A 16,690-nucleotide genomic window follows, 5' to 3' on the forward strand; every position below is an offset into this window, starting at 1 on the left:
GATGGCTAAGACAGATTTTAGGAGTCAGTTATAGAGATCGGATCTAAATCAAGGAAATCCTATGCCGAACTGGGAGTCGACCCCTTAGTAAGATTGTGAGAGAACGACGCATGAGGTTTGCGGGACATGTTCTCCGACAAAATGAATTACACATAAGAAGAGTTGCAATGATATCCTAGTTAAACTTGACGCCACTCATTCATGGAAGTCCTCATGGTAGGTGGGAAGAGGCTTCAGACATTACCAGTGACAGATTTTTATGGAAACTGTTTGACGTCAAATGCTCCGAACGGCGTGGGAGGGTCTAAGTCAGTAAGAATAGCACATTAGGTTTTTAAAATAAAACTTTTTAATAGCATTAAAATGGACTGTAGATACCTCAGAATATGCATTTTGTTGGCTTTCCATACCAGAAATAGTGCTTGGCCTGGGCTTCGCCCCGCGCTGGGGAGCTCCTGACGCTCCCCCAGACCCCCTTGCTAGTAATGGCGGGGAGTCTACAATTTTATGGAAACAGTTGGATGGCAAATGCGCCGAACGACGAGGGAGGGTCTAAGTCAGTAAGAATAGCACATTAGCTTTTTGAAATAGAACTTTTTAATAGCAGGAAAATGCACTGTAGATACCTCAGAATATGCTCCTAGCGCTTCCCCAGACCCCTTTGCTAGTAATGTAACTCATGGAAGAACTTATTCTAGGGCACCCCCCCCCCCCGAAAAAAAATCCTGGCTACGCCCATGTTCACTATAACACCTTCACTATCGTATGTTCACAACCATTACTTAACTATCATTAGTAGGCAATACCATCATCTCTAGTTGAGTCATATAAATTTACTAATTTTAGTTCACTATCATTAAAGTACATTAGTTTACTATCACTTGTTTCCCTTATGTAAATTAAATATCTCTTGTTCTAGTTTCCTATCATGAGTTTACTAGTATATATATTAGAGGACTTTTCGTTTTCTATAATCCATGTTCCATCAATAATTGACATACTTAAGTTCAACCTTATTTATTCACTATTATCAGTTTACTTTGTTTAGTTCATTTATATTTGTTCACTATTTTTACTTCATTTTTAGTTCACTATCATTCGCTTGCTCTTCAACTTTTTTCAGTTGTACATTTGTTTTACTGGACATTTCATTAGTTCACCCTTCTCTAGCAATTACTTTCTTAGCACGCTGACAAACTCACATGAATATCTATATCTATAGTTCGTCCGTCGTGGTTCTATGATGACCACTGCTGTCAGCCAGGGGACTGAGGCTTTGCACTCACATGAATATCTATCTAGTCCGTCCATCGTGGTTCTATGGTGACCACTGCTGTCAGCCAGGGGACTGAGGGCTTTGCACTCACATGAATATATCTATCTAGTCCGTCCATCGTGGTTCGATGATGACCACTGCTGTCAGCCAGGGGACTGAGGCTTTGCACTCACATGAATATCTATCTAGTCCGTCCATCGTGGTTCTATGGTGACCACTGCTGTCAGCCAGGGGACTGAGGGCTTTGCACTCACATGAATATATCTATCTAGTCCGTCCATCGTGGTTCGATGATGACCACTGCTGTCAGCCAGGGGACTGAGGGCTTTGCACTCACATGAATATATCTATCTAGTCCGTCCATCGTGGTTCGATGATGACCACTGCTGTCAGCCAGGGGACTGAGGGCTTTGCACTCACATGAATATATCTATCTAGTCCGTCCATCGTGGTTCGATGATGACCACTGCTGTCAGACAGGGAACTGAGGGCTTTGCACTCAGTTGAATACACACACACATACACACACATACACATGTATCTAGACTATCTTACACCAGCTCACAGAGATCAAGGACACTAGCCCATTAAATAAAGAAGTATTAAGAAAGAAACTCTACGCGACTGACGTGTGTCTCTCAGACGCTAATGAAATAAAGATCATGCTCAACTTGAAAATACCTTCATAAATATTTCATTGACGAAATGTTCCGATGCTGTGAGGACGAGATTCGAACCTATCCTCATGTTTTCATCGGTATTTATCAACTCTGCCCTCATCCTCATGTATTCCAATTTATTCTGAGGCAGTGCTATCGAGAGAGTGGACAGTAGTATAAAGCTGACCACTAGAGTCTGGAAGATGTTCATGAAGATAGCAGAAGTCAGCATTTCACTAGCTGTGAAAAATAAATCTGACAATAACTTCTAGTCGACCTGTGGAGTTTATTGTGACATGAGTTTATTGTGACATGAGTTTATTGTGACATGAGTTTATTGTGACATGAGTTTATTGTGACTTGAGTTTATTGTGACATGAGTTTATTGTGACATGAGTTTATTGTGACATGAGTTTATTGTGACTTGAGTTTATTGTGACATGAGTTTATTGTGACATGAGTTTATTGTGACATGAGTTTATTGTGACATGAGTTTATTGTGACATGAGTTTATTGTGACATGAGTTTATTGTGACATGAGTTTATTGTGACATGAGTTTATTGTGACATGAGTTTATTGTGACATGAGTTTATTGTGACATGAGTTTATTGTGACATGAGTTTATTGTGACATGAATTTATTGTGACTTGAGTTTATCAGTACAGTAGCTAAGGTTGGGGGGGGGAGGGTCCAAATTTTAAAATCTAACTCCTAACCCTAATCCCCTCTTGAGGAGGGCCCATAAATGAGTGTCCGAAATTTGTTTTTACATTAAGTAGTTTGCCATTAACTCATGCTATGATGTCAAATGTCAAAATACAAGGCTCCTAACCCCCCAAATTTCTAGATACGCCACTGGTTTATTGTGACATTAGTTTATTGTGATATGGGTTTATTGTGATATGAGTTTATTGTGATATGGGTTTATTGTGATATGGGTTTATTGTGATATGGGTTTATTGTGATATGGGTTTATTGTGATATGGGTTTATTGTGATATGGGTTTATTGTGATATGGGTTTATTGTGATATGGGTTTATTGTGATATGAGTATATTATGATTTGAGTTTACTGTGGCATGAGTTTATTGGAACTATACAACACAAAGACAAAAATGTTACATTACAAAATAGTTGGCACTGCGCGGAAACCTGCAACAAATAGAAGGCAATGAACATGTCTAGACAGAGGAAACAAAAAGATTGTTACATGACACTCTTGGCCTTCAGCTCTATAAGACACTCATACATCTTTTGAAGGACTACATAAGGAGACGCAAGCATGCGGCCCAGTTCGTTCATTCAAGGATTTACCTGATTTATTTAACGTACATAAATTAATGGATTGGATTGACAGATCTATTTGAATTCATTGTTGTGTGGTTCTATTGTAAAATATTAATCTTGTTTGAGTTATTCATTTCATTATTCGTAATGTAGTTTCTAATACTGACTTACTTCTTTGTTCATTTCACAATTGTGCTGTACTCTATATAAACAAGTAACTCCCTCAAGTCTCGAGACTGTGAAGATGTATTTAACCAAGCGTGTAGACAACATGACAGCCAATCATTAGAATTGTCCAAACACGAGAAGAGTCACACAAAACTTGTGAAGTAATCAATACATTTGTGTGTTTGCTCCATAGAATCAAATCCATGTGTGTGTGTGTGTGTGTTTGCTACATAGAATAAAATACATGTGTGTGTGTGTTTGCTCCATAGAATAAAATACATGTGTGTGTGTGTGTTTGCTCCATAGAATCAAATACATGTGTGTGTGTGTTTGCTCCATAGAATAAAATACATGTGTGTGTGTGTTTGCTCCATAGAATAAAATACATGTGTGTGTGTGTGTTTGCTCCATAGAATCAAATACATGTGTGTGTGTGTGTTTGCTCCATAGAATCAAATACATGTGTGTGTGTGTTTGCTCCATAGAATCAAATACATGTGTGTGTGTGTGTGTTTGCTCCATAGAATAAAATACATTTGTGTGTGTGTTTGCTCCATAGAATCATATACATGTGTGTGTGTGTGTTTGCTCCATAGAATCAAATACATGTGTGTGTGTGTTTGCTCCATAGAATCAAATACATGTGTGTGTGTTTGCTCCATAGAATAAAATACATTTGTGTGTGTGTGTGTTTGCTCCATAGAATCAAATACATGTGTGTGTGTGTTTGCTCCATAGAATCAAATACATGTGTGTGTGTGTGTTTGCTCCATAGAATCAAATACATGTGTGTGTGTGTGTTTGCTCCAAAGAATCAAATACATGTGTGTGTGTGTTTGCTCCATAGAATCAAATACATGTGTGTGTGTGTGTGTTTACTCCATAGAATCAAATACATGTGTGTGTGTGTTTGCTCCATAGAATCAAATACATGTGTGTGTGTTTGCTCCATAGAATCAAATACATGTGTGTGTGTGTGTGTTTGCTCCATAGAATCAAATACATGTGTGTGTGTGTGTGTTTGCTTCATAGAATCAAATACATGTGTGTGTGTGTGTGTTTGCTCCATAGAATCAAATACATGTGTGTGTGTGTTTGCTCCATAGAATCAAATACATGTGTGTGTGTGTGTTTGCTCCATAGAATCAAATACATGTGTGTGTGTGTGTGTTTGCTCCATAGAATCAAATACATGTGTGTGTGTGTGTTTGCTCCATAGAATCAAATACATGTGTATGTGTGTTTGCTCCATAGAATCAAATACATGTGTGTGTGTGTGTTTGCTCCATAGAATCAAATACATGTGTGTGTGTGTGTTTGCTCCATAGAATCAAATACATGTGTGTGTGTGTTTGCTCCATAGAATCAAATACGTGTGTGTGTGTGTGTTTGCTCCATAGAATCAAATACATGTGTGTGTGTGTTTGCTCCATAGAATCAAATACATGTGTGTGTGTTTGCTCCATAGAATAAAATACATTTGTGTGTGCGTTTGCTCCATAGAATCAAATACATGTGTGTGTGTGTGTGTTTGCTCCATAGAATCAAATACATGTGTGTGTGTGTGTGTTTGCTCCATAGAATCAAATACATGTGTGTGTGTTTGCTCCATAGAATCAAATACATTTGTGTGTGTGTTTTCTCCATAGAATCAAATACATGTTTGTGTGTGTGTTTGCTCCATAGAATCAAATACATGTGTGTGTGTGTTTGCTCCATAGAATCAAATACATGTGTGTGTGTGTGTGTGTTTGCTCCATAGAATCAAATACATGTGTGTGTGTGTGTTTGCTCCATAGAATCAAATACATGTGTGTGTGTGTTTGCTCCATAGAATCAAATACATGTGTGTGTGTGTGTTTGCTCCATAGAATCAAATACATGTGTGTGTGTGTTTGCTCCATAGAATCAAATACATGTGTGTGTGTGTGTTTGCTCCATAGAATCAAATACATGTGTGTGTGTGTTTGCTCCATAGAATCAAATACATGTGTGTGTGTGTGTGTTTGCTGCATAGAATCAAATACATGTGTGTGTGTGTTTGCTCCATAGAATCAAATACATGTGTGTGTCTTTGTTACATAGAATCAAATACATGTGTGTGTGTGTGTTTGCTCCATAGAATAAAATACATGTGTGTGTGTGTTTGCTGCATAGAATCAAATACATGTGTGTGTGTGTTTGCTCCATAGAATAAAATACATGTGTGTGTGTGTTTGCTCCATAGAATCAAATACATGTGTGTGTGTGTTTGCTCCATAGAATCAAATACATGTGTGTGTGTGTTACCGGACACACGTTCATTGCAAACAAAATAGAAGAAAATATTTTTTAAATAACAAAGTTTATCTAAGGGAAATAACTCCGCACTTACAACGATATCACTCAAGAATGTAGAAGTTATTCCTAATTTTCGATCTCAAACAAAATGATTAAAGACCAATAATTAAATAACTAATTTGTTAATTGTCTAATAGATTTATGTTAGGTGCAATAAATAATTGTTTAAAGTTTTAACTTGATCTGAGAATAGTTTAATAGTAGGCTAGTAGAGACTAACAAACACTTTCTTGTCTGTTTAAATGCTGTTTTATTCATGTTAGATCGTCCATATATATAGGCGCAAAAGGAATTCAATTATCCCCCTTATCTGTTAATTAGCACATTCTATCGACATGCCAGCAATGTGGGTTACTGGGTTACAATAACATTACGGGCCTGACAAAACAATAACATTTACTATCACATCTCCCTTCTTACAAACATTCAATGATAAAACATCTATAAAACTATATCTACATCATGGTACTAAATATTGACATCTAACATAGATAATCAATAGACATTTCAATGTAACTATTCAAAGTGAAAACATTTACATTATAAAATTATAACATTGCTATTATGTTTACAAGCTACAGATAATGATTTACAGTTGTGTTTAAATATTTATATAATATAACATTATAATATATAATGTAAGAAAACATCAAAAAGCCTTTTACACAATAGGCTGCATTTGACATAATGAATGTCTAAATATCTACATCAGAAAAGCGTTTTGGTGGTCTTACTGGTCTGCCATAGCGTGTAACTACTGGGGCTGGGCCGTATTGTGTTTCAACAGGTGCTGTACTAGCTATCGCAGACTCAGGTTCTGTAACTTGCGTTTCGTAGGATGTATCAGAATTGTCCCATACAAATACATCTGGAGTTTCGTGTGGTCTAGAAAATGTCTTTCTTAACATTTTTCTATTTCTTCTGTATGTGGCCCCTTCAGGTGTCTGTACAAAATGTGATCTTGGCGTTGAAGCTTCTGAGATGACAGTGGGTGGCTTCCATTGACTTCCAGGATACTTTTGCATAAAGACCTTGTTTCCAGGATGAAACTGTTGTCTTTCAGTGCGTCTAGCCGTTCTGTCATAATATTTTCTTTGACCATTTTTTCTCTTCCTCCATACATCTGCCATTTCTTTCTGGTCTGGAACTTGTGGTCTGAGATAAGTATTTGTTGTCGGAAGATTAGTTCTCATACGTCTGCCCATGAGCAGCCTTGCTGGTGAAGGTCCATCTGGACTTGGGGCATTTCTGAACTGTAGAATGGCTAAATATGGGTCTTTACCAGATGTTTTAGCTTTATTCATAATTTTCTTTACTGTCTGTATTGCGCGTTCAGCCATCCCATTGAACTGTGGAAATCTGGGACGAAGTAATATGTCGAAAACCCCAGCTTTTAGAGAATTTGAGAAACTCTTCGCAACTGAACTTAGGTCCATTATCAGTAATTACTTCTTTGGGGATGCCATGACGAGCAAATTGTAACTGAAGCTTTAAGTGTTGGAATGAGATTAATCTCAAAGAATCTACTGTAGTAGTCAACAAGAAGTAAATAGTTCTTACCAAAATGCTCGAAAAGGTCAGCTCCAATCTTTTCCCAGGGAAGTTGAGGTGTATCATGTGGTAACATTGGCTCCTTCTTGGACTTCTGGTGTTCATTGCATACTGCACCACTAGATACCATCTCTATAATTTGTTTTGACATTCCAGGCCAGAAGAACACCTCCTTGGCTGTACCCAGACATCTATCACGTCCAAGGTGACCTTGATGGAGTCTTTGCAACATTTCTTTTTGTAATGCTTTTGATACTATTATTCTTTCTCCTTTTAAAAGTAGACCATTGCTTTCACTAAGCTCTTCTTTAAATCCATAGTAAGCTAGTATTTCTTGAGGAATTTTATTTCTTGAGTTTGGCCATCCTATCAAAATTTGATCTTTTAACAGTCTTAGAATGGCATCGTTTGCAGTCTCGTGCTGAAAATGTTTCATATTTTCATCTGACACAGGCAGGCAATAAGATGAACTTGTGCGTCCCAGTCATCACTTGATGGATGTTTTACTGGCAGCGATGCTCGTGAAAGTGTATCTGAAATAGACATTTCTTTTCCTGGCTTATATTTCAGCAGGATTTCATACTTCATAAGACGAAGAAGCATTCTCTGAAGTCTTGGTGGTGTGGATGACAAAGGCTTTTTGATGATCACTTCTAATGGTGTGTGATCTGTTTCAACTGTTATTTGACGCCCATACACATAATAATGGAAATGTTCAACTCCAAACACTATTGCAAGCATTTCTTTTTCTATTTGTGCATAACGTTTTTCACAGTCTGCAAGAGATCTTGATGCGTAAGCCACTGGCCTCTCATTTTGAATTAACACAGCTCCAAGTCCCTCTTGTGAAGCATTTACTGACAACTTGACTGGTTGTGAAACATCATTAAAAAGCTAGAACAGGGGCAGTTGTGATCATGCTTTTTAAGTAATCAACGGCATTCTGATGTTGTTCCAACCACATCCATTCATTATCTTGTTTAAGTAGCTCCCTCAAGGGGGCAGTAACATCAGACAGATTTTGTATGAATTTGCCAAGATAATTTATCATGCCCAGAAATCTTTCTAGTTCTTTGCGGTTTGAAGGGCATGGCATAGAGTGTATTGCTTCAATCTTGGAATTGTCAGGCTTGATTCCACTATCTGTAATGACGTGTCCAACAAATGTTACTTCTTTTACGCTAAGGCTGCATTTTGATAGTTTCAATTTAATCCCTTCTTTTCTTGCTATGGCAAGGACTTTCTGAAGTTTCTCGTCATGTTCTTTTGTAGTTCTACCAGCTATCAATATTTCGTCCATGTAGGTTTCAACACCTTGAATATTTTCAAACATTTGTTGAAATCGTTTTGCAAATACTTCCGCAGAAGAGTTTAGTCCAAAGGGTAGTCGTACAAACGTATATCTACCAAATGGTGTGTTGAACGTTGTCAGATCTGTACAGCTCTTATCTAGTTGGACACCATGTCATAGTAGGTTAGTAGAGACTAACACTTTCTTGTCTGTTTAAATGCTGTTTTATTCATGTTAGATCGTCCATATATATAGGCCTAAAAGGAATTCAATTATCCCCCCTATCTGTTAATTAGCACATTCTATCGACCTGCCAGCAATGTGGGTTACTGGGTTACACTAACAGGACGGGGCTGACAAAACAATCACATTGACTATCACAAATAGATGTGGAAGAAATAAAGTGTACAATCATTTAAGGGGACTATGCTGATATATTTCTGAATAATGACGGATTAATTAGTATAGAACAAAATAATTAGTAACCAGTAATTAGTTGATTTATTGATTTTTAGTGTGTATTGATCCATGAATCTCCTAAGCCAGTGAATAGTTGAGTGCAAAGTTTCAACATCATCCGAGAATGTAGAAATAACGTGTTCAAACTTTTGACCAGACTGACAAACAGACTGACAAACAGACAGGGAGTTTATAAAAGCTTTGTAGAAAAACAAAATTGACAAAGTTTATGGAAAGTACAACTTCAATGTTTACAAATGTAAAGATGCAGACAGCACTAGGCCAATGTTTACAAATGTAAAGATGCAGACAGCACTAGGCCAATGTTTACAAATGTAAAGATGCAGACAGCACTAGGCCAATGTTTACAAATGTAAAGATGCAGACAGCACTCTGCCAATGTTTACAAATGTAAAGATGCAGACAGCACTAGGCCAATGTTTACAAATGTAAAGATGCAGACATCACTAGGCCAATGTTTACAAATGTAAAGATGCAGACAGCACTAGGCCAATGTTTACAAATGTAAAGATGCAGACAGGACTAGGCCAATGTTTACAAATGTAAAGATGCAGACAGCACTCTGCCAATGTTTACAAATATAAAGATGCAGACAGCACTCTGCCAATGTTTACAAATGTAAAGATGCAGACAGCACTAGGCCAATGTTTACAAATGTAATGATGCAGACAGCACTAGGCCAATGTTTACAAATGTAATGATGCAGACAGCACTAGGCCAATGTTTACAAATGTAAAGATGCAGACAGTACTAGGCCAATGTTTACAAATGTAATGATGCAGACAGCACTAGGCCAATGTTTACAAATGTAAAGATGCAGACAGCACTAGGCCAATGTTTACAAATGTAATGATGCAGACAGCGCTAGGCCAATGTTTACAAATGTAAAGATGCAGACAGCACTAGGCCAATGTTTACAAATGTAATGATGCAGACAGCGCTAGGCCAATGTTTACAAATGTAATGATGCAGACAGCGCTAGGCCAATGTTTACAAATGTAATGATGCAGACAGCGCTAGGCCAATGTTTACAAATGTAATGATGCAGACAGCACTAGGCCAATGTTTACAAATGTAAAGATGCAGACAGCACTAGGCCAATGTTTACAAATGTAATGATGCAGACAGCGCTAGGCCAATGTTTACAAATGTAATGATGCAGACAGCGCTAGGCCAATGTTTACAAATGTAATGATGCAGACAGCGCTAGGCCAATGTTTACTAAAGACACATTTCAAATTAATAATAAAACAAACAGTTTCTGTTTGCTCCTAGTGCAGATGTTACTCTTGTATTCAAGTGTCTGGTAGATCAAACAAACTGCCTCTGGCCCAGTTCTAGCAAAACCTGGACTCGTCCACATGGTGAAATAAGACTACGGATGGTCATTTTGATTAAGAGTGTAGCTTATTGATTCACGATTGTCTGATGTTATTTTGAGTTAACACTGAATCTAGAAGGTGTGGGTTCAAATCGAGGTAAATATGTTTTTGTTTTGTTTTTCGACTATCAAGATGAGAAATGGGGAGGTGTCGGTATCATGGTGTGTGTGTGTTTACATTATTGTACTTCTAATGGACGACTTGGGATTTGCAATTGATCAGCGTTTTTAAAACTTTGAGTCTCCCCCCCCCCTCCAAACCTTTTCAAGAGACACGACTTAATGACGTAGGTGGTCGTTGTTGTTTTCAAATGCAAAAGAATGTCTTGAATCTGGAGAGATCTTTACACCCATATTTGAGTTTAAATATTTCCCAGACTATATAGTTTATTTTGCTTTTTTTTTTTACTTATAACATCGAAACCTAACTCTCCACCTTAACAAATAGTCTGAATTACACTGTTGGACTATTCTTTTGCTTTACAGTTTTTATATCCAAATATGGACTATTCTTTTGCTTTACAGTTTTTATATCCAAATATGTATAGACTCTATGACATTGTTTGGCCTGGGCACTTTTTACTTTTTAAAACCCTCTAAGCGTAACTCTTTAAAACCCTCTAAGCGTAATTCTTTAAAACCCTCTAAGCGTAATTCTTTAAAACCCTCTAAGCGTAATTCTTTAAAACCCTCTAAGCGTAATTCTTTAAAACCCTCTAAGCGTAATTCTTTAAAACCCTCTAAGCGTAATTCTTTAAAACCCTCTAAGCATAATCCTCATATAATACTTTCACCGCACCCCCACCATTATTTTTTTTTTATACCTACAAAAAATGTCCACCGTTCATCAACCCTTTTGTGAGCCAGTATATTCGAGTGTAAGATACGATTTAGAAAATTATCTTTTTTTTTTACTTCCACCATCAACACACCAAATAATCAAGTTATACCGACATTTATTCTTTCTTTTTTTATATTTGCACACACAAAAGCACGTAATTAGTCAATGTCGGCTGCATAGGACAAAAAAAAAATATTTTATACAAAGTCTGCAAAGCAAGTTTCGCGCCAAGGAGAAATGTACGCACACAAAAAAAAAAGTTTAACTAGTGCTTCAAAACGTAAGAAAGTTTCATCTTGTACCACAGACTAATATATATCTTATATCTAGACTGGGCATGGAGTTTCATCTTGTACTAACAGACTAATATATATCTAATATCTAGACTGGGCATGGAGTTTCATCTTGTACCACAGACTAATATATATCTTATATCTAGACTGGGCATGGAGATCTTTGAACACTACCAAAAAAAAATTGAAAAACTTCAAAAAGCGAGACAAGGCGTTATTTTTTAAAGTTTTGTAAAGTAGTTTTAAGAAGTAAAGGTTTTTCTTCAACCCTAACCTATCATGACCTATGTAACATATAATATAATGTTTAGATCAGAGACTTATAGAATAGAGCCACTATTGCAGATCAAGCATGTTTGCGGAATAGCTCGTCGAAAGTAGTTAAAATCTACTTTATTTTGAAAATTTCTCCTAAACTACTGTAACGGTAGTGCGCATGGTCCATTTCTCTACATTTCCAATATAAGGGTTTTCTTTTCACAGCAGAAAATTAATTTTGACTCCAGGTTAAAGTTGACAGGTGTGGAATCCTCCATTATTATTCACGTACCAGGAGAAAGGCATAGGCCAGACCTTAAGGCTTTTTAAAATGATAATGACACATCACCTGCATGATACACCTAATTTTCGGTTTATAAATGGATGTGAAAAAAACGTCATTTCATAGCCATCTACCAGGAATTGAATTAAAAAAAAAAATGGAGGTGTTCACCCAGTTTTTACCTTTTTAATTATAATAACAATTGTGGAACACTATAGATGTTATTTATTTGACCTGCGCATTTAGCTTAATATTTAGATAGTGATTTGGATTATCGGAATTTAAATATGAGTTTGTATTAGTATACATAAATTTAAAAACAATTAGAGAATAATATTACATATAGGCTTAATATAGAATTTATGATTACCAGACGTCCATCAAAAAGAGGACAAATCATAATATCAAATATCATATATATTATATTAATATTACAAAAAAGAATTAAAGAATAGTGAAAATAAAACCTTGTAAGTAAAATGTCAGGGTAGTGTTGCGTCAATTACAATTAAAGAAGAGGTAAAGAATCTAAAGGTTACAATGTGTGTGTTACAAGGAGGTCAAGTATTAGACAAGACTAATAAAATACGTGCCTTATATAGGCTCTGTTCAAACATTTTTACCGTGTTCAGCAATTGTGAATTCTTTAAAAATCCTGTTCCGTAATTGTGACTGACCACATCTCAGTCGATTTGAATGTAAAATTTAAATATCTGTTGAAAAACTTAACAATGCGTCTACTTTTATCGGAAAACGGATGGGCAATGTCTAGATACTTTTAGTTTTTCCATAGGTCTAACCATTACGGAGCAAAAAATTTAAAACTAAACGTAGCAGCAAACTGTTCCGCAATAGTGACTCTACTATATATGGAGATCTTTTAACACAAAAAAATGTGAATTTTTTTTTTAAAGTTGAAACAAGGCATTGTTTTGTTAAGTAGTTATAAGAAGTAAAGTTATTTTTTGTTGTTGTTTTTTCAACCCTAATCTATGTAAAATATAATTTAATTTTTAGATCTAGATCTAGTAATTGAACATCAAAAATAAGAGTGGGCCAACTCTAGTCTCATTTATTTTGTAATTTCTAGATACATAATCTAGAAAGATCTAGGTAATCAATCTATTTAAATGTACATAAGATGATTCAAATCAACAGACATGAATTATTTCGATCTAGGATTTTTAAAACATTATCTTAATGGAAACTAACAGGAAATGGCTTTGTTTCAGATATTTGCGTGAATATTTAGTTCTGTGATTAATAGCCCATTCTAAAGGAAATCCCAGAAATGATTTTGCATTATTTCTAAACTTTGAAAACTAAAGATCATTACTTTTCTAAGACAGAAAAGATTGATTGGGGCGACTCCCCTTAGTGCTTGAATAAGAGTTACCTACATAAAAAATCTATATATATATATATATATATGTCTGTGAATCGATCAATCGCGGATAAGAATGTGTTTCCGATTTCCTGTCTAGATATAATATATAAAGCGTATGGTTTAGATCTAGATCTAGTAATTAAAAATCGAAAATAAGAGCATTCTCGTCACATAATTATTATTTTGCAGTTTTTTAGATACATAATTTAGAAAGATTTTTGTAATCAATCTATTGAAATGTATATATATATAGTTCGTCCATCGTGGTTCGATGATGACCACTTTGTCATCCAGGGGGCTGAGGGCTTTGCACTGGGGTTTTATGCCTCCTCATGTGGCTGGTGAGACCTATGTGAGCCCGGAATGTTCGAACGCACACTGGGCAGGTTATTCCAGCTGGAGCTAGTGTCGTTTGTCTTGCTTTTCTTTTCTAGCGTTTTTCTTCTGCCAGCGTTGTTCTTTTTTCCTCAGCAACCTGTGCGCCAGTTTTCACAGCGCGACGCCATGATGCTCTGTCATGTGCCTCTGAACGCATTCAGAGAATCTTTGAGGGTGTCCCTGAAGCGCTTTCTTTGACCACCTTGCGAGCGCTTTCCTTCGCTTAGTTGGCCATACAAGAGTCGTTTAGGGATGCGGTGGTCTTCCATTCTGTAGACGTGACCTGCCCATCGCAGCTGGGACTGCATCAGGATTGTGTGGATGTTTGCAGACCCGCTCTTTGAAGGACTACGGTATCTGGTATTTTGTATTGCCGTTTGATATTTAGTATTTTTCTCAGACATGTCATGTGGAAGTGGTTTAGTTTCTTTGCATGTTTACTGTACACTGTCCATGTTTCTGAGGCATAGAGCAATGTAGGGAGGATGACGGCTCTATAGACCCCTAGCTTTGTGTTTGTGGTGATACCACGTCTGTTCCAGACATTTATAGACAGTCTGCCATAGGATGCACTGGCCTTGGCTATACGCAGGTCGATTTCACTATCGATTTTTCCATTTCTGGAGAGTGTGCTGCCAAGATATGTGAATTTGTCCACTGCGTTTATATCCTGTCCATTTATAGTGATGCTTGATCCGAGTAGGCTTTCCCAGGAGCAGGTAGATATAAGACTTCAATCAACAGACGTGAATTAATTCGATATAGAAAATAATTCTTTGATTTCTATTTAAAATTCGCAAAACGCTATTGCATTATTTCTAAACTTTGAAAACTAAAGATCATTACTTTTCTAAGACAGAAAAGATCCGATTTTCCTAGATTCGGGTAAGATCTGAGGGGAAAATACTTTGTTAGTTATCTTGTGTTTGAAGTGCATTATTTATTAGCGGTTTACTTAACATCTTTATTTGTGTATACAGATCTAACAATAAACAAATTGTATTTCATAGGCAGTGATTTGTAATACATGTAAGACCATAGGTCATGTCTACGTTAGATGATTAGCATAGGTCATGTATACGTTAGATGATTAGCATAGGTCATGTATACGTTAGATGATTAGCATAGGTCATGTCTACGTTAGATGATTAGCATAGGTCATGTATACGTTAGATGATTACCGTAGGTCATGTATGCGCCCAGGATGTAAATTTTTTTTTAAAGTAAGTCTGTAATTTATAAGTTCGTTGTCTACCTGTTGAGAATCATACATTATTTCTTTACCAGTAGTCATACAAGAGACAATCAGGGCTGTTAGAGTCATATGTGATCACAGACCATCTTGCTTACAATTATAACTCTAGAATCTCCGCTAGCCAAGTGGTTAACGTGTTGGCCTTAGAAGCCTGAAAAGGCTTGAGTCATAAGTTGTTGTTTTTTTTATAAATGCTTTTTCTATTGTTTGTCTAGAATACTCTAGATGTATTAAAAATTTAATTACACGACTGATCCAAACTATTTGTTTAAAAGTATTTTTTAAATATTTTCTTGTTGATGTTTTTTTTTTCTTTTGTTTTTGTTTTGGCTTTTCTTTTCTTTTTAACAAGTAGTACTTTGGAAAATTAGGTGATAAAATTTGCGTTGAGTTTATGAACGTTTAAACATAACAAATACAATTTATTGGAGATTTTTGTGATAAACTAGGTCAAGGAAACTAAATTAAACTTCACCGTTGCAAAGTAAACAAAAAAGAATTGAGCCATAGTCTTAACACTATCTTGATGAGCAGCAGTTGATGTTTGTATCAGATTTACTTTCTTGCTGCTAGTTACAAGCCCATTTGTTTCGAAATCAATTGTAAGTCCTAGGATGAATGAAGGTCTAATGCTTCCTCCAGAGCGAAACTATTTGATGCGTTAAACGAAACAGCATCAATGCGTTGAGTGTGCAGTGCTAAAAATTACACGCAAATAATGATCAAATAATGATCAAATACTGATCCTATTCCTTTAAAAACAAAAACCAGCTTATCCTCTCCTCCTTTATATTTTGGTCACCGGATACACCAATATAACTATTCAGCCATGTCTAACAAAATCTCCACTTTGCCTTATCGATTTGTTCCATTTCGGAACGGATCACTTCCTTAACTAAAAGCTGACATATATTTTACATGTTAACACTCATTTACTTAATTTGTGTCTATAATTTCAAATGTATTACTTTAAAACTTACCTAGTTAACTTTGTTACGGACGTAAGAAATCTCAAATATGAACCAGATATTTATAAAGACTCCTGCTTGAATTGACAAAAATGTTTGAAATACTTTTTTTTTGTAGGCCAAGGCATTTAATATTGCAGCGGACAGGTAAGAATAGCCCTGTAGTGTTTTGTTTTTCTATTTAAAGAATCGGGAATACTCAAAAGACGTCTCTCTTAGCAAAACACTTTAGATCTCGGTTGATAGACAAGGAGAACTCAAGCCATGGATGTGACAGTCTAGAGTGTCGAATGTTTACCTCTCCAGGATGTGACCTAAAGGTGGATGATTGTTGGTTACGTCTTTCTCTGTGAGGTCAAGTCAGTGGTTACCCGTAAATAAACTTCTCCTTGATTTATGGCGACAGTTTGACTTGTTTGCTGAGACGAACCTAGAGGTAAGCATTGGGTGGATTCACACGTGACAAGAACATTTTGGATTTTCGGTATTGACTTTGTCAAATTAAAAAAAAATATATAACAATTAAATAACAACAAGTGAAATATAAGTAATACTTTTATTATTTTAAAAAACATCACACTGAGTGAAATGTTT

General features: G+C 36.1%; 1 protein-coding gene across 4 annotated transcripts in view; it reads right to left on the reverse strand.

The window, feature by feature from the left end:
- The window catches only part of LOC106061521 (adenosine deaminase AGSA-like), a 35,145-nt gene extending 18,790 nt beyond the window's left edge, over nucleotides 1–16,355 (reverse strand). Inside the window, exons 1-2 of one of the 4 annotated variants that reach the window (XM_056044231.1) lie at nucleotides 16,109–16,355; nucleotides 1,958–2,212 (exon numbers count right to left, since the gene is read on the reverse strand). In XM_056044231.1, the coding sequence (XP_055900206.1) occupies nucleotides 1,958–2,167 (210 nt within the window). In that variant the 5' untranslated portion in view covers nucleotides 2,168–2,212; nucleotides 16,109–16,355. The remainder of the gene's footprint in view (nucleotides 1–1,957; nucleotides 2,213–16,108) is intronic. The other 3 variants (XM_056044230.1, XM_056044233.1, XM_056044232.1) reach the window with 3 other exon arrangements.
- Between the last annotated feature and the right edge of the window lie 335 nt (nucleotides 16,356–16,690).

Source organism: Biomphalaria glabrata, chromosome 10, assembly GCF_947242115.1.
Source record: "Biomphalaria glabrata chromosome 10, xgBioGlab47.1, whole genome shotgun sequence".
Lineage (NCBI taxonomy): Eukaryota > Metazoa > Mollusca > Gastropoda > Planorbidae > Biomphalaria > Biomphalaria glabrata.